This window comes from Netta rufina (assembly GCF_964035555.1).
Source record: "Netta rufina genome assembly, chromosome: 3".
NCBI classification, from domain to species: Eukaryota; Metazoa; Chordata; class Aves; order Anseriformes; family Anatidae; genus Netta; species Netta rufina.
The window spans coordinates 33561041-33586174 of NC_140125.1; the positions used below are offsets into that span (position 1 = coordinate 33561041).

General features: G+C 39.2%; 1 protein-coding gene across 1 annotated transcript in view; it reads right to left on the minus strand.

The window, feature by feature from the left end:
- Positions 1-6544: 6544 nt before the first annotated feature.
- Positions 6545-25134, minus strand: part of RMDN2 (regulator of microtubule dynamics 2) — a 45883-nt gene continuing 27293 nt past the window's right edge. Inside the window, exons 8-11 of the mRNA XM_084285004.1 lie at positions 19255-19353; positions 17492-17545; positions 17323-17403; positions 6545-6902 (exon numbers count right to left, since the gene is read on the minus strand). Of these exons, the coding sequence (XP_084141130.1) occupies positions 6849-6902; positions 17323-17403; positions 17492-17545; positions 19255-19353 (288 nt within the window). The 3' untranslated portion in view covers positions 6545-6848. The remainder of the gene's footprint in view (positions 6903-17322; positions 17404-17491; positions 17546-19254; positions 19354-25134) is intronic.

Here is a 25134-nt window from a genome sequence, read left to right on the forward strand (position 1 = left end):
GTTCACAAGATCCTTGTTTCAAAGCAGGGACAACTAGTACATCAGTTTACAGCTTCTTTCACCTTTTTTCTTTTTAATCTGCTGGCCCCAAGTCAGGGGATTCCAACAGCAACAGGTGGCTCTGGTCATGATGAGCCTGCAGTCTCAAGCAGGGCTATCACCCAGCATTTCCTCTGCAGTTTACAAGCAACACACTACTGAGCTGTGGCAACTCCCTTTCACAAGGTAGTTTTAACTCAGGTCTTGGAAGTAGGTTTCTGCCTGCACAACCTTTCTCCAAACTTTCTTAAATTTTCAGTTCACATCTTATGAATTTCAAAATGTTCATGAAGTAATCATGTTACTTACCGTAGCTACAAAATGAAACAATTCATATCTATTATAATTCCCCTATTAAACTTACAGGTACATACATCTACACAAAGATTTTATATGCGTATTTACACAAAAACAGAAACTGTGGTTTCCATTTAATTTCTACATGTGTAATTATGACTCGACATTCAAAATAAGAGAGGATGAAGTCCCAAAGCCACAGCATTTGTGCCAAAGTAAATCCAGTGCAACCCCCAGAAACCAGCATATTGCAGTGCAGATGAATGCAATCATCTGGTTTGCCTTTATCTGGTATCATTGTAGATACATGAAACATTCACTTCTGCTTCATATAAATAACAAAACCTCCTTCATTCAAATTCTTTCTCTAGTATAAATTTAAAATTCACTTTTAAGGAACCCCTGAACAGTTTAAGAAAAACACAACAAAGCTTAGCTTGCGTGTAAGGCTGCAAATTACTGAAGGAGATGCCAGCTGCTGGCTGTCAGCATTAACTCCTCCTGCAGACACTCAGGCTATGGAGCTGGGCTCGCTCCGGCCACGGTACTTCATGCAGGCCAGTCAGCAAGGGTCTTAACTAGGCATTGTGAAGAGTTAGAGAGGAAACCGAACAAAACATTGCACATGCACAAGCCCTGAGGGGACAGAAGAGGCTGGGGCGGGCCCTCAGAGGAAGGCTCTGGGGCATCCTCACAGGCCTGGCCACAAGCCCCAGGGGTAGCAAAGCCCTGCATGGAGAGTCTCGTATTTAGCTAATTACAGGCTCAAAACTGAATACGCCTCCTTGTTAGGACTTGCCAAATCCTTTCTACGCTTGGTTAACTTTCCTACAGGCAGCTTCCAGATTTTCTCCTTTAACTGAACCCTGGCAGGTGCCAGGAGCAAACACGCAACCTTGTGAAAGACCAACCATTACAAAACCCATCAGGTGCACGAGAGGCTCTCAAACAAAAGCAGCAGAATAAAATTGGATACTCAGCAAGGCGTTTACTCACCCGCTTCTTCACCTCCAGCAGCCAGAGGCTCAGCCTGTCTTCCAGCAGACTCCTGCAGTGGCACAGCTCCAGAGCGACCAACATGCGTCCCCCAAAGATAAGAAGCAGCCAGGCCCACCAGCCTAACACATTTCTAGAGCTCCCAGAGAAGCTTCAGCTCAACCACATGCACCCAGCTGCTGATCCTCCCCCAGAAGGGCCCACCTGAGCCCCAGCTGCAGGCACTCAGGGCCTGTCCCCCCCCAGCCCTCAGCCAGGTGGGCACATCCCTGCCCCAGGTGTGGGGCTGATGGCCCAGAGCTGTGGGGAGACCTGGCTCAACCCCACCTGATCCATGGATTTTGCTGATTTGCCACTTTCTCCTGAACAACAGACAAGAACATTTCTATCATCTGGGGGCTAAAATTTCATCAGTCGTATTGATTTCCTTTATCCAGGAACTAGAAACCTTAACATAGTTTGTTAGGTTAAAAAGTACCTCCATATTCACGCCCATACCCCTACAACATGTTCAGTTTACAATATTCCCACCCAATATTGTGTAACTGTTTGTTGTTGTTTTTATTTTTAATTTTGTCATGTAGGCAATTCAAATCAGCTCAAAATTAATCACAATAAACAAGACAAATGAAAAGTGGATAGATGGTGTTCGCATGCATCTAACTTGAGCAAGTAACTTGCCCTCATCATGGGCCAGCAGCGCAACCAAGCACAGGGCTCAGATTGTTCATATTTAAGTTCACATCGGACATTGCCTCTACAGATGCTTCTAGAATGACCAGCTGTTTATTTTAATGAAATGAAGTAAAACATTTCCTAAAAAAATACTGATGTTTCACATTTGTAGTTCTAGTGCTTCATTTACCAGTGTCACACATGCACGGGTTACACAAACACAGACCAGGACAAAAAAGCTTATTTCCTTTTGTACTGTCAAGACAGTTCAATTTATTTCTTCTCCAAGGAACATGGGAGAATCTGTAAAAAAGGAAAAGTGCTGGAAAATGAGAATATAACCTTACATACACTGTTAGTCCTGAGTTTGCACTGGACGAATGCTGCAATACAATTTAAACTGTCACATTACTGCAGGATTCTCTCTTTTGGCATAGTTGTAATACATCCATCATGACTACTGTGCCCACTGAAAAAAAACACCACAGAACCATGTTCCAAAGCCTCCAGTAAAAATCTAGAAAATCCATGGACCTTGCTGACTCCCTAGAGCCCAGCACTTCACAGGGAAGGTGTTCAGGTAGTGATGACTGAAGAAGGATAAGCAGGCTCCACATAAACAGGTATGTTCAGGTTGACATGGCTGGATCTCTGGGTAGCCACTTCTTCGCTGTTTTATTATTATTTTTTAATTCAGGCTATCACTACTATAACAACAGGCTTCTGTTTTGTTTATTTAACTGGACAAAGGAATTGACACTTTCCTTTCTAAATTGTCAGCTACTCATCATTGGACAGTTGGATGGTTTCCTAATTCATTCCAGAATGAATTATATGTCAGTGTATTGATATTACTACATAAAACTATGTAAATCACCCTGAGACTCCAAAAAAGGAAAGAGCAATTTAAACAAATTTGTGAGAGTGTATCCTTGTAACTGTTTCCTCAATGAACCAGTGGCCAATTGCTAAAAATAATATTTATAATAAATTAACTTAGTCTGTGTTTACCTATCGTTGCACAGGGGCAATCCCAAAGGGACCAGAATCCACTGACAGAGTTCTTAGCTTCACCACAAGAAAAGAAACACCTCAATTATTCAGGAAGGCAGAACGAGTAATTTTAACTGTAGGAAGCACATGAATGCTACTACTGGATCAAAGCTCCCTGAACTCACCTTCTGCAAACACGCACAAAGACCAACTTCCCCAGGGAATGTACACTATACATACAGGAGCAGAGACCAAATGAGAGATGCCATAGCAGAAGAACTAAAGGAGGTAGCGGGCATAGCTGCAAGGACACGGAGGCTTCAGACAGCTGGTGGCACCATCCATAGGGCGTAAAGGCCTGCAGGGGTTCATATGGTTAACTTGTAGCTCCTCCAAGGAGACAAAACTACGGAAGTGAATGTCTGCTTGTGGATATTTTAAACAAAAAATAAAACATATGGCCCTCTGGAGCTACGGTTGCTGTTTCTCTAACTGATATGTCACAGAGAACAGATAGCCTAGGCCTAGAATGACGTGGAAAAGTTTTATTCCAAGGAGCAATTGGAGAACAATTCAAGGAACTTTAAATTTTATTTTATTTTATTTTTTTTTAATAAAAAGCTTCAACTTTAAAAGATCTCAGTTTAGCACAACAGAAAACACAGAAGATGAGAATACTTGGAATACTTGTGTACAGTACCCAGAAACTATAAAAAAGCACAAAATGCCTTATCTGTATAAAGCTTCTTGTTTCTTACCTCTGTGAGGAACATATCTGCAAATGATGGAAGACACCTTAGGACAAATAATTAAAACCAGCCTTTTGATTCGCAGATGATATTTTGTGATTCTACACATAGACCAGTAATGAGTGAAAAATTAAAACAGCAGAATGCGCTTCATTCAGGAAGCTGCCTAGAAAGATCAGTGATCTATTTTATAAAATCAGAACTTTCATTAAAAAATGTAAGCGCGTGGAATAAAACCACAGGTGCCATAAAGAAATCATTGAGGGCAGTTACCACATGATCTTCAAATTCACGTCTTGAAACTCGATGGTGAATGTTTTGCAGTTCAAGTTCATTAGGTAGTATGGGGCCAAATTCAGAGCCAGTGTGTGCAGCCACGATCCCCTTGAATGCAAAACTGGTGTAGGAGCGCCCATGGCTCACAGAGGGCAAGGCCAGGAGAGATCATAAACAGTCATCCAGACTATGCCCTGCCAGAGGATAAGCTGTGCCTTAAACATCGCCAACGTTTAAAGACTTTTTCAACTTTTTCTTAAAAACTTGTGTAAATGATTTTATAATGTTCTCAGGAAATGTACTGCAGGGCTTTGCAAAAGTTGCCAATTACTTCTTGTCTTGTGAACAGGGGATTTGGAGAACAACTTTTTTTTGCTTTTTTCTTCTTTCCTGTCTTCAATAACTTTTTTACAAATGTGAGTATTCCTTTGCTCGTTGCTTCTACAGACTAAACAAACCAAATACTTTCATTTTTTAACACACAAAATGATGTTGTCTAGCCCTCTCATCTTACTTGTCTCTCTCCACTGGATTCTTTCCATTTAGCCCCCAGCCTGCTTGAAGTGTGATGCCTGAAATTGGATATAGTATTCCAGCTCAGAGCTTATTAGGCCTAATTAGAGGAAAAGGTTATTTCATGTGCATTTAATGGAGAACTCTTATTTATTCGCTCTATTATGAAATCTGCTTTCTCACCAAAACATGACATTATTGACCCATGACTAGCCTGCCACTCACTGGAATCTACACATCTTCTTCCTCAGAGTGACCTCCACTTCCAGATCTCCCCCATCCTGTTACTTAAGATGGATAATCCAAACTATTTCATTCATCAAATAACAAATTATTTAAATAGAAGCCCTATTTACTGCATCCTCCTAGGTGACAGTGAATTGCTAACAACCCTAAGCACCAATCACTCTCATAGTTCCATTTAGGATATGCTTCCTGCATTGGGTATAAAAATGTGAAAAACAGCCTTTCCCAAAAGTCCCTTACCAACATCAAGACATGTCACCTTTGCAGCTTCTCTGTCCACACACCAGTTGTTCTGTCACAGAAGGAGCTATCTAATAGGATTTCACTCACGTATTTCCCTTTTTTTCTGAAATTGTGTGAGAAAAAAGGAGAACTCTGGGACTGAAAAACAGGTATAGGAACTATTTTCCCTCAGAATGAGCAGTAAAAAATAAATAAAATTATTATTTTGATTTGTGAAGATCTTCAGGATAATAAAAACTATGAAAACGACAGCAACAACTTCAAACCAGTTCTGAACTTTCAGAGTTTGTTCAGTTATGTCACAGTAAGGCTTGCATTTCTGAAAATACATTTTAAACAAAATTGTTTTAAGAAGGACAGTCTTTTTTTTTATGAAAAGCTTGAGAAATCTCTGTACTTTATAAGGCGTCATAGATTCAGGTTAGATTTAATACAACTCCACATGTCTTCCTCTGGTCTACTGCAGCTATTGCCTTCTGTCGTTAATAGTTAAAAGCTCACTCTTACTAAGAGATGCTTCAGTTATACATCCGTATGACTTCTTCACATACTCCTTCACACCAGCCCAATTTTTAGATCTTTGCTGAGACCACAATAGCTCCTAGATGCCTACAAGCTAATATAACTATCCTAAATTAAAGGCCCAATTATTAGTTCAATATATTGGTGCCATATGAGTCCTCCTCACCTTAGCCATAAACTGGTCCATGTTACCTTACACATCAAACAAGCCAAGGGACTGTGCAGTTGTCCTTATCCAATTATACTTCCTCTGTCTCCTTTAACAGAAATACTTTCTTCTTCCAGATAAACTCCCCACATCTAAGATTAAGACCCTGAATTCAAAAACAATGAAAACAGACCTTTGTTTTTCATTACACTTAGGTGAATTCTGGATCAGTTCAATGGTGAACAAAATTATCTCCCTGCCCACCACATTTTATTGAACACTCCCGTCCCGCATGCTCAGATAGAGCATGTATTTTTATGTGTAGGTTACATTATACAAAAGATTAGGGATAGTTACCTGCTGAACTAAGTTCTTATAAAACATATTAACACCATCCCATTGGACAACTGCTTAAACAGAAAGATCCAGGATTCACAAACTTGATGGAGATCTCGTAATAAAACCACTAAACATCACAGCTGTAATATACTCATCCAGATCACTGAATTTCATCAGTCAGATTTTTAATATTGTACTTGTTGATGTTACAAATAAAATACAACTTAAATATTTTATTTATAAATTTTTCATGTTTCCATGTAAAACCAGCAGTAGGTTTAAGGTAAAAAGAGCTTTGTGGAAGCAACAGCTTTTACTTTAATAAGATTCTAATTTTATAAGAATAATGTGTAAACATACACATACATGATTTCCTTTTGTACACAACTGTGTAGATTAGTTGATACAAATATAATTTATTATAGAAACATTTTTGTTTTTGCTACATGCAGTTCTATGCTGGCATCATGTATTTATTGATTAATCTTTCAAAGAGTAAGACGTGTGCATTTTGCATTCTATCCCCAGTATGTCCATTGCCAGCAGTGGACCTCCTGTTTAGAGAATCGAATTCACAGTGTCAGCAATCTCAAATTAAACTTCAATACCAGATTATAAATAATCAAAAATGAACGTGTCGTTTTCATGTCTTAATTGCCAGATGCTCAAAGGCCAAGATCCAAGCCAACAAAAATCAGAGACAGTTTTCCCATTGACTTAGCTGGAATTCACCTGCAGTCCCCAATCACTACAGACTCTCGTTTTAATTCTTCAGTTTTATCACAACGTGAAGAGTTAAAAAGTGCATCGTATCAGAGCTTCAGTGTGAGAAGTAAAGCCTCTAAGTCTTTCTGGGCCTCTTTGTCCTGAAAGAAACAGACAATCATGCATCAACTCAAATAGGATAAATCCCTTGATTTGCTAATACGTGCCTATCCACATTTCTTTACTAACAACAGACATAACACACAACTGGAATAGCCACAGAATGTACAAGACGTAAAGTAAGTTAATTTGTCAGTGATTGCAAAAATAAAGCATGAAGTAAAAACAAGAGCCAGATGTCAGCCCTCCTTTTACAGCTCTGTTAAAGCACTTAAAATGTTAGCCCCACATATCCTTCTAAGCAGACAAGTAAGCCTTTCAGCCCGGGCCACAACTTTTATTGGTGTAACTTGTATAAAGTACATCCTTGCTTTATACTTTATGCAAGCTGGTAACCTGACTGTGCAGTTTTTCTACGGGTACTTCTGTGATGTTTGCTAACGATTTAATATCCAATTAACAAGGAAACACTGGAAAAGGCAATTAACAACAAAGGTTAGATAGTGGCTTCAGTGTATAAAGCCATTGCTATCTGTACTCACCACCACGGAGTGACTGCAGGTTCAGTACCATCCAGACCGGTGTTGGTGGGCTCTACCTAATCTACTGGGCTCACAGAAGAGTGGAGCCAGTCAGTGAGCAAGGGGCAAATAACCTGCTGTGGTCAGAGCCAATACCATAATATATCTCCTATGACAGAAGGGAAAGGCTCCTTTTAGCCTGACAAGTAAATGCACAGTGTGCATGGGGCTGTAAACCAAGCCCAGCCCACAGAACTCTTTCAGAGGTAACCAGTAACATACATTTTGCCTATTCCATATATAACCAGTTACGAAAGGAGCACGTGCATAAAACTCCATTATTCTGCTCATTTTTGAAGTGTCCCCTGGGTATAATCCACTTGCTCTACTTGCTGCTGCAAAACTTGCAAAATGCACCTTGGTTTAAGTCCACGTTTCTAAAAATTCAGCACCTCATACCTCCAGGCTGGTAAGGGTCCAACCACCCAGTATATGCGTCCGTGTGCATTCAGAAGCGCAAAGCCAAAAGCACATGGACATCACAAATTTTGTGCAAGTATTTCTAATGACAGAGACCAGTATTCCTTTCCCAGATAATGCCACAAGCAATTCTGAAAGAAAATACTTCTGACAGACAGTGAAGTAATCACTGAATTTCAGGATCACTTCATTATCCAATCAACCAAAGAGCTGGAACAAAATACTGGACATTTTAAAATACATTTTACGGGTGAAGAAATCCCTGCTTCTCTTTATTTTGGTTAGTTGTCCATAATGTCATGGAGGAACAGAGAAGAATATTGAGATGATAAAAACCATATGCCAGACACGTCAAAATACATTATATTATTGGTCTGGATTAAGGCATTAATACATTAGCTGGATGCTTCTCTTGGAGTCATTGCCTTGCTCCCACTGGCAACAATAGGCTAAACTATCTGCCTAATCATTTATCAGAGGCCTTGGAAGGCACACACTGCAAAGCCAGTAAGCTCTTGCCAAAATACTCTAACAGAAGGAAACATCACACTGAATTCAGCACCCCTTAAATTCCACATCACTACAGGCTGCCTGGAGCACCAGCCCATGGCTTGCAATAAAAACCAGGAAACTCAAGATCTGTACCAATACATTCATTAATTTAAGGAAAATACACTCCCTTCTGTACTTACCACAGTCGACTTGTGCAAATTATGCCAAACTCCATTAAACAAAAAAGTAAAATGCCAGATACTGTCTCACGTTATTAAGAAAATGGTTTCATTGTATCTGGTCCTATTTTTTTTTTTTTACACTTTTCTAAGCCAAAAATAACGATGATGCAGGTTTTCTCATATCTGAACAGTGTCCAGCATTTCATGGGTTGACAGATTTTACTCATTTTTCATGACACAGCTTTTTAAAATACAGCTCCAAGCAATCACGTGTAATTACCCAATATAGTCCTTTGCTTCTAAGGAAAGAAACAAGGAGCTCTAGTGAGTTGCAAGGTCCCAAAACCATTGAGCAATCCTTCCTGAATCTCCCTCTGAGCTTAGGACAAAGAATGAAGCAAAACTGTGACTGTTCTAAGAACTAATTGGAGAAGAAACTGCAAACGTGCAAAACTCTCTGCTCTGGGTTGCCAGTTCTAAACAAGACTGGATCAGGAACAAGAAGTATAATCGTTACAAACTATTTAATGGACTGCGTTAATCGAGCCAGTGGCTTCCAGTCAATAATAATAACCCAGATGGTAAAAGCATTTTAAAAGTCTGTAATGGCGTTAAAAGCAAAGCTGAGAATGGCCAGGGAAGGGAACAATATTGTCACACTTGGAGAAGGTCCTTGCAGACCCAGAGTTATGTCACACCAGAAGGAGAGAGAAGCCCAGACCGCTGTTCATTGAGCCTGTCTCCAGTCTTAAGGATGAAAACTTCATTAATGTCAAAGCTTTATTTCAATTAACTGTAAAGGCTTGAAGTCCTATATTTGAACAACGTGCTTTCTCTTTGATTTCTGGGTCTGTGGCTTTCTAAAAATGAACAATTTTTGTTTTAAATTTGTTTATTTTAAATTTGTTGTTGTTTTTTTTTTTTGTTGTTTTTCCAAGGACAGGCAGGCTTTGATCTCCCTCTAGAATGCAGCAGGAAGAGGAAGAGGTGCAAGGCACAAGGAATGCAATGTATTTTGCGTCAGTCCCATTTGTTCTCCCTGAGGCTTAGTTCAGCGTTCACTAAATACCCAGCCATTTTCAACCTTGACTTTTTACTGTCAAGGCTTAAATTTATTAAACACTTCTCATATAATTTTCAGAGTTGAACACAAGTTCAAATGTTCTGCTAACTGCTACACGAAGGGTATTCGGAGTTACAGGGTCAGTGACTGCATTTTCCCCTTCTCCTCTTTAGTTGCCATTCTCTTCTGTTTCATCATTCACAGGGGATATGCACAGGAAAAAAAAAAAAAAAAGACCTGGGAGGCCAGGGGCTGAAGAAGGGAAGAGAGGGAGTTGAAAACAAGAGCAAGAGAGAAGAGATAGCTGGCAGGAAGAAGGGAATGTTGGCTTAATTGCATGTAGCCCACATTTTTACAGCTAATTTCTGCTAAAATAATAAAAAATATATCAATAAGCATACACACCGACATAAATGTGCATATAAAACTTAAAAATATAGTGTATAAATGTGCATATAAAACTTAAAAAGCAATTAGAACTGACAGAAAGATAACGATTTTACCTTCCATCTCAGCTAATTATTTCCGTATGCACTAAGCACACTCAGCCCAGGCACTACACATGTGTGCACTTGTCGACAAAGTCCCAACTGTCAGCGGAGAACAGATAGACCCCCATGACCACCGACAGAATGGTAACTCTAGCCAACTACAACATAACTGCACAGCCAGAGCCAAATCCCGAGCTGACATGCATCCTGTAGGGTTTCACTGAAGTCAGTGTGGCTGCTTGGTATATTAAATGTGAGGGCTGCGAGGGTGGTCCAAAGCTGTGCTCTGATATGTGGTAACAGAAAGGAGGTGCTGAGAGCCACCCCTGCTTTCGGGTACAGCTGTATCATTCCTTCACAGCTCCAGGAAAAACCCTGGGCTGTAACAAAAAAGGCTCCCTAACAGGCACAAGGATTGTTAATTAGAGAGCAATAGCTCTTGTGGAGCATATAAATCATATAAAGCTATATGCTATCCATTCCCAGTGTCATAGTAGATTCTCACACACGGTGTGACTGTAGTAGGTGTTTGTTTGCACACCAAGGCATATGTATTTTTCTTCCTTCCCTTAGATACTTCAATAAACCAATACAATCTTTCACTTGCAACTTTCTGTATGACTGCCGTACATCCCAAGTCAGGGCGCTTTGTGTTCTTTCATATTTTTAGTATCTTCCTCTGGGGATGAACTGTAACTTCTCAAGGCTCCTAGGATCAAGGTAAGCACAGCTTTAAAATATGTAGTTGACAATAATTCAACATGTTCTGATTACACTTTGAGCAGACAGGAAAACACCCTTTCACACCCAGATGTCGAGGACTAAATAGTTCAGCTAGTTCTAGGACTGCTGTTGAACAATTACAAAATGTCAGATTTCCGTTCAGAATAATTGCTAACGGAGCAAAATTTTAATCCACCAGCAGATTCTTTTCTAATTTACAAGACCTGGTTGCACCCATACTCTGGTTTCCTTTAATTATTGTATGGAGCTGTTGGTGTCCAAAAGCAGATGTTCAGAGAGATGCCTGTTGAGGCTCTCCCTCCACCCTGTCTATTGGCCCCAGGACAACATACTTTAAACTCCTGGAAGCTTGACGTCCCTCGGCCACTCTTCAAAACCAAGAAAGTAACTGCACACCTCTTCATCCTGCAATGCCTCCGAGAATCCTGCTCTGGAAGTACTCCTCCTGCACCGCCAGCAGGAGACCCGCTCCGTGCTCCGAGGAGCTGCCTGCCGAGCACTCCTGCTGCACGAACAGCTGTGCTAAAACTGTGCTGCCTTCCTCAGGATTTTGCCTCCAGTACTGCGTGAAAAACTAGTCATTTAAACCACAAACTATAATTCACTCGGCATTTATCAATGCAGGCTTTCTCCCTATGTATGAAAATACTACACCACAAAAAATAGCTTCAGCATTTTGGGAAATGGTTTTTGGAGGGGGATAAAGTATTAGCAGACAATGCAAACAAACCTTTCAGCAAGAAATTCAAAATGATGCAGATTGCAAATCAGCCCAATCACTAAGAGAAAAATACACTGATAAAATAATTTACAATAATGGAGGTCTCAACTTCTTTAAGCCGATCTTTTACAAATGTCTCATTTTTAGCAGCATTTTACAGTTTGAAATGTGATCTCTTTGCAATGAGTTTTTAAAAGGACTATTCCCTGAGCTCGAAGCACTCTTATTCAGTGTAAACTGAACCACAATTTAAGGAATAGCTTTTAATAGTGTTTTTTTGTCATTGTTTTTGTGTTTGTTTTTTTTTTTTTTTAGCAATTACTGTAATTTTTGACAAACAGTACATCCACAAGAACTTTTAATTTGGGGTTGGTGGTAGCTGCTAGGAAGTTCTTGTTCAACTTCACAAACAGCATTAGCAGGAAAAGCAATAGCCCAAAATTCAACATGAACACAAATACGAATGCTTCCTTTATTGTGTAAATGAAGCATTATGGACTTCTGCTTTTGGATAGCAACGCACATAAAATCTAAAGGAATTGACATCCTCTGAAGACAATAACATTTTGCACTGAGCAACATGTGTAGTTTGATATATCTTAACAGGGGAAAATCACAAAGATGAAAAGAAAATTCATAATGTTTACCCTTCTTTTAAAAGCAAATTAAAATTTTCCTTCTTAAATTCTCACTCAGAAGAACTGCAGCAACTTCAAATGAGATCTATTGGAAATATCACAGCAAGGTCTGCTACACAGAACCAGTCAGCGGCAGCTGGAGGAGGCATTTCTTGGTGAACTTGTATTGGAAAATTCAGGATATTCAAAAAGTCTGTTGTGATGGGAACAACTGATAGAAGCTGAAGTTTATAATAATCCGCTCTCACTTCAATCCCTTTTAAACTCCCATTCTTTTATTTACAAACAAAATTCAAAATGTAAATTAATAACCTGTGAAATTAATTATTAATTGTAAAAAAAAAAAAAAAAAAAGTTAAGAAAATCTTACAGGCATTATTTCTTCTCAGCAGCTACACTCTTATTTAAACATTCAGCCACCATTCTTTCCCGTTATTACTTTTACTTCCTTCTCTTCCACACTGATTTCCCCAGATTTCAAATGTCACTGCGGCTACAGGCAGATTCCTTACCAACCCTTACACTCCTGCCATGCTCCAGCTGTAAGAAGTGAATGTCAGAATGATAAAGTTCTCTAATATCTAAATCTCTCTTTCTTGTTACTTTTAACTCTGAATTGCCTTTATTTTTGTTGGGAAGGAGGGAGTGCTTTTTAAATTAATATTTTTAAAGTCACCAATAACTTTAAAATACATTCTTAGCTCCAGAAAACTTTTTATCTGCATTTTAAGTAAGATTTTTCAGTACCTCTCAGTGCAAACATTTATTTTGTAGTTTTAGAAGAGCTGAAAAGAGAAAACCAGGAAGAAGAAATTTATTGTAACGTAACTACTGCTTTTTGGATTTGTTTTTAAAACATGTCGGAGAGACCTGAACTTTGAGCTTTTAATGAATTAATCCACTACATCTTTTTCTCTGTTAGGCTGCTAATACCTCACTGTGAGCTCACTGGCCCTAACAGGGCATAGGGTTCATTCCCAATCCCCAAGCTCACCTCCAGACAAGAGAAAATAGTAATTTCTTCACATTTATACTTCATAATTCTACATTTATATGTACATTTTCTACAAGTTCCTCCCCTGAAAATGCCAAACGATCTTTTATAAACAAGAAATTGGTGTCATCTACCTAGCTCTTTCAAATCACCTTATTCCACTCATGTGAAAAGCACTGTGTGTTTAATCAAGCTCAGGCACCCACACACTGATTTTGTCTTTCCGAATATAAGAACATTCATGTTTTCAAATATATATATTTTTTCCAAATTCAAAGAAAGGTATTTTCCCATCACAGTAGTCCACCACATCTGGTTTTGACAGCCCTTTATGTAGCCACACTCAACGAGGCTCTGAGCACATAACAAAATAATGAGTCTCAGTAAGGGTAGTGCAAGTTCGATGAGATAAACAGAGCAGCTGTTACACACTTTGCAATAACTCACAGCAATGCTAAGCGTTAGGATGTCTATTTTTGAAGGGGTAAATGTTTCCCAGGACCCAGGGGTTATCCACCTGGACAGCAACCAGAGAAAAGCAGGACAATTTCATGTCCCATGCACCTCCAGCTATGTAATACCACCCCACAGTGTGACGGTATTTATGGCCAAGGAAGGACCATATGATTCATCGGAGGTTTCTGTTTAGAGTAGAGATGATGGAGAAAGATCTCTAATGTAGTGCTGTAACAGGAGTTTTGTTTCACAGATCTAATTTCTACCAAAAACACCATTTCTCTTGTATTCCCTTTCAAAAGAAAAAAAAAATATATCACAGAATGGTTGGCTGAAAATGTGCCAAACTATGAAAAAAAATCACACTAATATTAGGACTTACAGGAGTCAGCCATTCAATCAGAAGTTGTCTCTACCTTGATTACTTCTTTAGTACCCTTTTACAAGTTTTTTTGTTTGGTTGGTTGTTGTTTTTTCTTTTTGTTTGTTTTGCCTTTTTTTTTTTTTTTTGGAAGAATTAATTCTGTTTGGAAGCCACTTGAATGAAAAAGATATTCTGTAAGTGGTAGAAAATACACACGGAAAGGCTATTTGGATGCGATACAACATTCAAGACCAAAACCATCTCACTTAGCCTGCAATGTTACATGAAATGAATCCTAGACAAAGTGTCAAAGAAGTACCCTGAGTTAGACCAGCTGAGAATTTGACCTGGGGATTAAAATGAGCTATGGGCTATTTTACTGATGCCGAGTAACTCTAGTTCCCACTGAAGTCAACGGAAACTGTGGATGCTCAGAAGCAAAAAAAAATTAAATAAATTAAACCATTATCTACTATTATTTTTCATAGCTATGCTGCAGGGTGATTTGTATCATGAAATAGTACGTATTTCCTCACTGTGGCACCATTCCAGCAAGCATGTCTCAGTCTACAACTGATTTTATGCCTTTATACATATATATATGCGTTTCTCAGAAAAAAATAACATTTAGAAACAAAGGAATTCCCCTGCCTGAAGAAAGAGATGTTTTAAAACAACTCACATGAGAAACTATGATTATACTTAGGAATGATGGGTTTCACATGACAGTGACTGCATCCTATGCTGCTGACAACCTTAAGATCCTGTGCTGTGGCAAACGGAAAGGAATCATCAAACTGCTGCTGAACTCTGTTTTCTATTCCAGACCACAAACCCTGCATTTCACATGGCTGTAGGCAATTCAGTCTCCAGCCATTACAGTCTCTTCCCTCCCTTAAACTAGCCTGACTAAATGTTATTCCTACATACAGCTCCAAGCTCTGAATCATTTCAGTTCCAACACATTTCCCCCAGAATTAACAGTTTTTCTCTAAACAAGTGAGACACGGTATTCTAATTCAACTGGGATTCATGGTAACAGTTAGCATTCAAAGAGTTTGTGTTCCAGATCTTTATTTTATAGTAATTCCCATATGTGAGCTTGGTGTTACCTTGTGCTGCCTGCTTTAATAAAAAACAAAACAAAACAAAACACAACACATGGTTGCTCCAGTACTGTGTTTTCTTAGACCCTTTTTTCTAAACTTAAAACAAAACAAGCGAATGAACCAAAGCAGACAAATCTGTGATATCTATAGAATTAGTCAAAACAGAAGAGGACTTTGTCTTGCTGTCATCTTCAGGTGGACAGAAGATTTTGGGTGCTGCTTGCTGCTGCTTCTTCGGTTCACAGACCAATATGATTCTTATTTCATCACCACTCTGCTTGCCAGAATACACACGCACCTCAAATTGCTCCCAAATTCCTGCTCTCACCTCTGGCCTGCTGGCACTTCAGAAATGTGACAGGGTGTTCCTTTTGGCAGGGACTAACCCCTGTCCCCAGGGTGGCCCAGGAAACACTGAACTCTGAGGACTGAACTGAGCTCACGTTTAGACTGATGCCGTTGGCCTTCAGAGGTAGGATTCACCTCCCATTATCTATGCAGTCTGGAAGTCAGGTGTCTCAGGTATGCATCTTACACGTGTCTTCACACCTAATCTCTCTCAGCCACCAGGGAAACGAGTCAGGATGAGACACCTGGAAGCCTCTCTCTTTCCTCCACTGAGCGTACGGGGAGCCTCAGCAACTACCTGTGACTAGACACCAAAATTTTGTCCAGCTGCTGTTACCAAAGATGAATACAACTCTGTGTTATCTCTGTGCTTTTCCAAGGAGTCTGATGAACATGCTGCATGACTTCCAGTTCACTAAACACACACAGCCTTCTGCCCACCAGAAGTTTCTGCAATGCATATGTTTGAAATTGTGCTGGATAGCTACAGAGTTCATTGCGATAAGACCTGGCGTGTAGTAGGTTAAATACAGAAAAAAATAAAATAAGATGCATGAACACAGTCAAAGCAGATATATACAAAACAGGCTGAGTTCAAGCAATTGCAGTTGCATGCGCTCTCTCTCAAACCATTTCTCCTATGTTTTATGCAACAAAGGTAGAAAATAACTGATAATTCTGTAAAAACATTCTGTAAAAATGCACAAGTTGAAGGTACGTTTCAACAAAAGGTAAAGAATAAAGAGTTAAGATGTTATTATATCGTGTCTACATCAGTACGTATTTAAAGAAACAATGAACTTAAGCAATGATTGCTTAATTTATGATTGGTACATGCTCTCATTTGGACCAAAAACAAATGCCACCCAGGAGCAGCTGCTGGTGAGGCACGCAGTGGTCTTTCTTCTGAGTGGGAACATTTGACATAAACATGTTAGTGCTCCACACACAGCGCTTATTGTCAATCAAAACACAGAGCTATTTAATGGTCTTTTTCCTTAACTTCAAAGAACTCAATGGGATAGGGCCAATTCATCTCCGGAATCACCTCTCTCTCTCCCTACCACATCTGCTGTGCTCAAAGGGGGTCCCTTAGGCTGACAAAGCTCAGGTTTGAACTTGTCACGCTCTAGGATGGTAACACTTTTTCAGTCATAGGTCGATAATTATGGAACTTGCTTCTACATGAGATGAGACAGCAAGAGGGAACCTTCTTGCCATGACTTGGTTTACATTTGAGAAATTCAATCACTTAAAAACTCACAAATATCTCTAGAAACTTTGCTCGCATATACTAAAATACTCTAAAGGGTCTAAAAGAGAATCTAATAATCTCTTAGAATGAATTATGTTGCAGCAGATATAACAAAGAACTATGCCACTTTAATCACATTGTGGTTGAAGACAAAGCCAAGTTTGAACAATTCATCCACTTCTGCTGCAGCTACAATCACACAGTGCCCACAGGCCTCAACACAGATCACAAAACAGAGGCTTTCAGGAACAGAAGTAGATCTTGTGGGACAAAAATCCCAAGTAATTTCAACTGAGAAAAAGTAGGTCTGAGGCAAAATTTCAGAACAGTAACATGCTCAGCAGCTATGGGTTGAATTACAAAGACTGCAATTCAATTTCTGACAGCCTCTGACACTGACACAGTCCCTCTCTCAAACAAAGATGATTTTTTTTCTTTACAGCTGTAGATACAAACAACTGCAATATTCCAACCTAGAACGGAGGAAAAAGGAAGGTTCTGTGTTCAGAGGAAAAAGTGAAACATTATTACTGACAGTGTAATAATGGGTACCAAAGCAGGACAGTGGTCACAAGAGAACAACTTATCACTCTCAATACCCACCTCATTAGTAACTGAGAGAACTGACAGTGCAGAATCACAGTACTTCAGTGCATTGTTTTTCTGGCCAAGGTCTTTATAGCACTGAGAAGAAAAAACATTTTGTTTCCAATCAGACCACTGTAAGAATACCAGAGTCTACAAGCCATTAGTTTTAAAAGAACTTGGTTACCTTTGCCAAATACACATAATTGTATTTGGAATATCCTGGATGCATTTCTTCTGCCTAAAGAATAAAAAACAGGAAACAAAACAGACATAAAAATTGCATGAGGAGATTTACATGGTCCATGTAACGTTTTCTGTAATGCAGTAAATTTCCTCAAACATCAGAGTGAATCATCCTTACTGTGCACCACAATGTTTAGCACTTCCAAAAAAAAAAAAAAAATCCCAAGAAAATTAAAAAAACAAACACTAATCCAGGCACACAAGTTGTTGATATTGCACACAAAAGCATTCTGTATTCTTTGGTCTCCTCTCTCTAAATGCTTACATGTAGTAAAGATACTGGAACATTCTATAGAACATTATTGGATTCATCCATTTACACAATAGGCTAAAAGACACTGCTGTCACTAGATTATTAATAATTATTTCCTCATCACAGAAATTAACACGCAACCAATCATTCACATGTTGAATAACTGATGCTGAACTGCATTCATCAATGTTTTAATTATTTTTCTGCACAGATCCGTATCTTCTAGCTCTAGTTCTTCACCCTTCTTTTTACATTAATATCTTCTGAAAAATTCAGGTAGTTTGAAAAGCTCAGGATCACCTTCCTTTTAAAACAAATCAAGGATGTAAAACCTTGATTGATGAGTACAAATATTATCAATTATCTAACTAACCAAGAAGCAGCTTTAAATCAGCAAATAGCTTTGGGGAGAGAAAAATTACATCAGTGAAACTTACTGTAGCTGCAATTCTTGAACCAAAAAAAATGCTGCTTTCACTCACTGTGTAATACCACACAATTGTCTTTTCGAAGGTAATTCAATTTCTGTTGCAGAAGTTGACTTAAAACCACAGCCATTCTGCAGTCCTCCATGAAATACCCTGAAGCTAAAGTATATATTTCAAATTATTTCTACCATCTTTGGATTTTGACCTTACAGATAAAATCTCTACACTGGGAAGATGGCAATGTATTGTATTCTCCAAAATTCAGAAAATCGTGCCATCTTTAAATAGACACAGAAAGAACATAGAAAATAAACAGTTTTCATAGTGAGGAAAAACATGTTTGTCCTTGGAGAAACTGACTGAAGGTAATTGTAATGATGGAAGTTTATGCTTTCAGTTCAGTAAAGTAAAAAAATTCTATGTAGCAGGCCCAGAGTTTGAAATGACTCATATGAAAGACACTGAAAGTCAGCTTCATTTTAGGCACATAGTGTTGTCTTACAACTGTGCACTCAAATAGAACAAGGACTTTTGTGACATTCTTTTCTACTTCACTGTAAAGGTCTTTCCTCTGTGTTATTTCAACCCCACAAACAAGAAAGGCTTCTACTGAAATTCAAAGAAGAGCTCTAGATCAGAAAAGCCTAAGTGTCACAATGCCAAAGTTTTCTTTGCCTATGTTAACACTGTTGCAAAAGTGGACAAATGAGTAGTTATCACTAACTCGTTTCAATGGCTTATGTAACTAAACCATATCTATTTTGCATTAAATTCAGTAACTATTAACATAGCAAGTCATTGAAGATTTCTGTAAAACTAAAGGAAGAGAAGTGCTAGCCACTCATCTCCAAACTATTTTTAAAATAGAGAAGAAGAAAATATTTTATTATAGAGCTCTGTGGTGTTTAGGAGAACCCTTGATTTATAGCCACAGAACATAATCTGTTGAGCAGACATCTTGACAACAGTCACACACAGCAGCTGGTAAACAGTCACACAGGAAAACCCTTGGCTAGGACCTACCTTCAGAAAATTCTGCAGTGCTTCTTCTACTGTTGAAGTTGGTGGAGTCCCAAAGAGAGCAGCAGCTACTTTCTTTTCAAGCCAAGACAACTGAGCTACCTATAATAAAAATACAAAAGCATAAATCAAAAGCCCTTAGGATTGCTTCCCAGCTTTGGAGTGAATACTGTCCTGTGCTGCTGTACTACTTATACAACTTATTTTGCAAACAAGCTTGTAAAGGAATGCTTTATGCTGTTGATTTGCCAACTCAAAGCATAGCCTTTTGGATATTAGATTCCATTAACTCAGAAATGTACACTTTAAGAAATACAAAACATCAACATCGCTGATATGAGAGTATTCCAATGTATGAATTTTAAAGTACAGTTTAGGTATCACAAGACCATGCTATTTTTCTAAGGCTAGAAACCTGTTAAGGTTTTCATGGCAGACACCTTAGCGTGGTAGTCCACGTAGACTGCTCTTCAACATTATGAAAAGTTGCTGCTGCAGTCAAAACGTCAGTGCTTTTGGCCCTCATAAAACAAATTCACTTACTATGCAGAAGCTGGGCATAATCACTGTAAAGAAAGAGGTTTCATTTTTTCCTAACAAATAACATTTGCCAAAGGCTTCGTCTCTTTTCAGGAAGACCGGCTACTATGAAAGGGACTTGAAGGCACTGTCACATTGCCACATAACGTACATGACTTCTTCCCTTACATATATTGACAGTTGACAGAAATTGCTCTGTTATTGCCACAGAATGCTTGGCTCCATCCCCTAACACAGCAGAACACACCTCACGTCTCTAATGAAGGACAGAGCCAGGAAGGAATGCAGTGCAAGACTGGAGCCTGTTGAAAAGGAGAAGCCACACTCATTTGGCCACATCTACTACATCTGTAAAGAAAACTCAGAACTTGATTCCTTCATGTCAGGTTTTATTTGAACCATGGCACTGATGGCTCCCGTCACCAAGTATGTCTGAGTTAAAAAATAGTAAAAACATGAAGGTGTTGTGTTTTACCAGCAACTTCCAGCATGATCTGTGCAACACAGAGAAGGGAGACATGCAGTCCAAGAGAGAGAGCCTCTCACTGGAGAGACAAGAAGTGAAATAAGAGTCATGACATCTACAGACATCTCTGTTTCAGAGGCAGAGGTGATTCAAATAACACGGTTGAGCATTGAGCTCATGTCTGTCCTACCGCTGTTAAAACCAAAATGGTTTTGGGTAGCTTTGGACTATTCCCGCCCCATTCTCTGGCTTCCCAGTCTCTCTTTAGGGCTGTTGCTGCTTCCCCCTACCCTCTTGTGCTGAACTCAGCAATAATCTATAGGGTTACAGTTAATTATGGTAAACTATCAGAATCCATTGGCACCGTAACACAAAGCTATCCACAGCCATCAGCCAGAACACTTCTCTTTTGAACAGACATCAATCTCTACACATTTTCTTGTTGCAAACTGCCCTAAAATACCATTGCAAAGAGTACAAATACAGCAAGCAACAGAAAAATGCACAGGACCAGGTTTTCTTGCTGGCCTCAATGACTCAAGCTACATAAGAGCAACTCTGCTTGGAGACAGAGGGCATCCCGGCCAAGTTTTGCTGGTTGTTTGCTAGGGTTCAACACCTTACCCGTTAAATGTCATCAATAAGTCTTTCACGCAAAACCATTAAAAATGATCTTCCAGAGAGAGTAATAAAAAGCGTTCTTCATTCTCTCTCTCATCTCCCACTCTTGAAGCATCTTCTAAGAGAATGCAGTTTATTTATTTATTCTTGAAAAGCTCTCTGGTAATATTCAAGTTCTCGTTCATAGAAAGAACGAGATGTTTCCCCTGTCCTGCACTGCTTTAACACTGTTATAAACTGCAGCATCCTGGTTAAAACTTCAAATTGGAGGTATGCATACAGCTCCCTCCCACACTTCACTTTCCTAGCTGCTCCCTAGTTTCTAAGACATACGCTGTGAAAGATGTCTAAAGGATTCATGCAAACGTATTGTTCTCTTCTGCTGCAGCGTTCTTTATTCTCTTCGAAGAGGAAGGGGGTTTCTTTATTTCTAGGTCCATCTCATCATAGAGTAAGCTTACAGGAGAATGATAAGAAGGAAATAATATGGGTAATCCATAGGTTTATGCTGTTCTCTGCAAGACCACCCAGCACCCCAAGGGTACACATACAGCGCACAGATACAATTACCACACACGTGTCTGCTGGTCTGCAATGAGGGAACAAAACTGCAGTTTTTCCACGTAGAGTTATAATTACCTATTGAAAACACAAGTCCTTCCTGGCAGTTATTTTATTTTCTTGCAAGATTTAATCAGAACTGATTTACTGAGGTTTTAGGCCTTATTTTGTCTGGCTTGGGTGCTGCTTTGCACTATTCAAACTTTTTAAAAGAAAATACACTTGGCCACTTTTATATTACAAACCCAACCAATCTAAAGCAATGCTTAAAAACAGAACACCAGAACACATATGGACAATAGCAATTTATCTTCAACGCACAGCGGATTCAATCCCATACTTTATGACTATGACACGGATAGCCTGATGGTGCTGTAATGCTTCCAGTTTGTATTCCATACTTAAAGTATTCCAACTTGTAATCCACTGGCTTGATGAACTCATTGCAGCTAATTATCGCCATCTGTAAATGGAGTGCCCACTTTGTACTGCTTGTCCAGGTTCCTTGCACAGTCCACAGGGACAGCAGCGTTTCTAGTGGGCCACTGCTCTTATTTCACCTATGACGGTCCTGGATGAACACTCTTCTCTTTCCCTTCTTTCTTCCCCTTAACTACAAAAGGAGCACAGACAGTTGTACCTCTGGCTAAAGACAAGTGAGATGAATCCCATCACAACAGCCTCCCCACACCCCTCCTGCATTAGCCTGCACAACTGAGGTGGGAATAGAGCTGTTTTATGCAAGACACAAAATCGTGCCCTGGAGCAATAATGATGAACAGGAAATGATACCCTGCCCCTAAACACACAAAAGCACTGTTTTTAATTTGAAATAACTTTATTACAGTAAATCTTTTATGCCATGTTTAGTGAAATGGAAACGTTATTCCTAGCACACCAACTAACCGCATTAAGTGTTCTCTGCATGTGAACAAGCCCAGGCAGCAGAAACCCTGGTGTCGCGTGCTCCAGTGTAGTGAAAATTTAACTTTTACATTCAAGGTTACCTCAAACAGTGCAAAGCATATCGGAAGGTCCATAGAAAATAAAGTACGAAGAGACTGTTTGGGGTGAGACTGTAACTGTCATCAGCTTGAGCTTCACTTAATGTGTGTCCAGGAGCAGTACAGCACAGCAGAAAGTAATAAGAAAACAGCTAATGCAGCAAGTAATTACTACTATAACTCAAGAAAAACAATATAGAAGGAAGACTGTCCTTGCCCCACAGATGATTTCCAAACCTTAAGTGAGCTCTGTTTTTTTTTCAGGTTCCCCAAGCATTTTTTCAGGTTTCCTGATGCAAGTCCCTCCCAGCAGCCTGAAAACCCACAGAAGCACTGCAAGAACACTGTTTCCAAAGATCTCCTTTGAATGTACTGGGTCACTCTGAACAGGAACACTGCTCCCCAGCTGCCATACTGAGGACAGCTAATCTCACTAGCTCTAGAAGAGGTAAAAAACAAGGACCTGAGAGACCATCAGCCAACTCCTGAACTTCCCTAGAGTTGCAGCAGTGTGGGTCACCACAACAGCCTGGCTGCTGGCAAGGAGGGGAGGCCACTCTTCAGTGTCCCAAAGCTAATGACATATCTGGCTCGAAAGACCTCTTCTCATGATCTGTCAAAAGAGCAAGTTCTCATCATCTTATCCTACCCAAATCTCTATTAAGACCAGAAAGAAGAAAGTCACCCACAGAGTTAAACTGCATCTGTCTGCAATACTCTCCCAACCAGACCACTCTTCCCAGCAAAGATTAAGGCAGAAAATGTGGTTCTCTCCTAAATACTGGGAAAAGAGATACCCTAACATGCATTTCTCCTCCATAGGCATCAACAAAATTCACGTCGACTAGATCATTTGGTGACTGGAGACCGTTTTCAGTTTTGTCTCCCATTTGGTTTTGATGAAATGCAAACCCTGCCCATTCACAGCTTATCGAACTCCAGGATGTTGGCACCAAGGAAACTAAGCCATCTGGACTGAAAATTCAGCCAGGAGGAACCTGCACCCCTAAAAGATATCCTCCTCCAACATTTCCTTGCTAATAGCTCTCTGGTGACACATAACACAATTGTCTTCCATAAAGGAGAATGATTTCATTGATCCAGCTTCAATAAAATATTAATGGTACCTACTTCATTATCCCCAGAGTATTATTGTTATCATTTTTTAATTACAATATATTAAATGTGAAATTATTTAATACAATTTTACAACGTTGTGACTTCTGGAAGAGATTAAATAACTAGAGAGCAGTTTTTAAACACTGGCTTCCAACATAAATATTCTCTTTCTTGCCAGCTGACGAACCTACACTCTGCATGGGCATTTAACCATTTATCCAACTTGAATTCCCTGGGCTTTTCACTTTCCAGTAAGAGAAGCAAACTTAGAGAGCACACAGACAAAGGAACTGGGTCAATTTGTTCCCCGATGTAACCCAAATAGATTAAATTGGGATACACCAGAGATGAACTCAACACATGGCATGTAACCTACAAAACTAAAATTCCAAGAAATCTAATTTTTAACACCCCACTAATATTTGCCAGAGGCTCTGCTCCAGTTTCACAATTATACGCTAGGCATCTCATGTCACTCCTATAATGGCAAGTAGCCATTAGTCTTAACTAGATATGGACTCAGTTTTTTAAAAGCTACTCTAAACACTAAAGCAATAAACAAAAACAAACACTAAATTTTTAAGGATTATCAGACAATTGCTTGCAAAATTCTAAAGAAATAAATAATTACTCTACACTATGCACCATAGATCTTTTCACTTCTAATAAATATTTCTTGCTGATCTCTTAACAACAAAAAGCTGCAACTTAAAAGGGTTAAAACACTACTTATTTTAAGTCACATGCATCTATGCAAGCATATACTTAGACCATGCAATGTTCCCTAAAAGATAGTGGTCAGCAAAGCTTGGTTATGTCATGGAAGGCTGAGGAGAAGGAGTTTAGTTTACCATCATTAAAGACATTTTAGATAAAAAATATTTTGAGGCAGTTGTTTTTCCTTGCAATACTAGTATCTCTTATGCACACTAAATACTGGTTCAGTTTTCTTAACAGATATTTCAAAGTATTTTAATAACAATTATATGGTATTTAACTTTTCCTACACGTTATCACTGAAGATAAACTGGAAAAAAAAAAAAAAAAAACAACACACCATCATTTAGAAGTGTGCATTAGCTCTAGAAAAAGGAATACTTCAGTAACACTTGGTAGGGCTCCATAGTTGCCTACTACTGTGGTGTTCTATTATGTTTGCTCAATGCATAAATAGTTGCTATTTTTTCCCTTTGTCATAACAAAATAAAAACCATGCTCTATATGGGAGCTACACATGCCTTCTTGAATACACAGCAGCTCTTCCAGACAATACTTTGCCCATTATGACATCTATAAAGTGATCTTTCATAAATCTTGCCTACCTGATCTCGATAGCAGAATTAATTCTCTAACAAAGCAGTGATGATATTCCTATCAAACCAGCATCTACCTCTTTCATACAGCTCTGCTGGTTTTATAATGGTAAAAGAAATCAGAACCAGAAAAAAAAGATTTTTAGACAATGTGGCACATGAAAGTCACTAGCTCTGCATCAGCCCACTCAGTGCTGCAAGGCAGTGGCAATCCAGCTCCTTGTTCTGCTGGAAGGTGCTGTGTCACTTTGCACCAGCT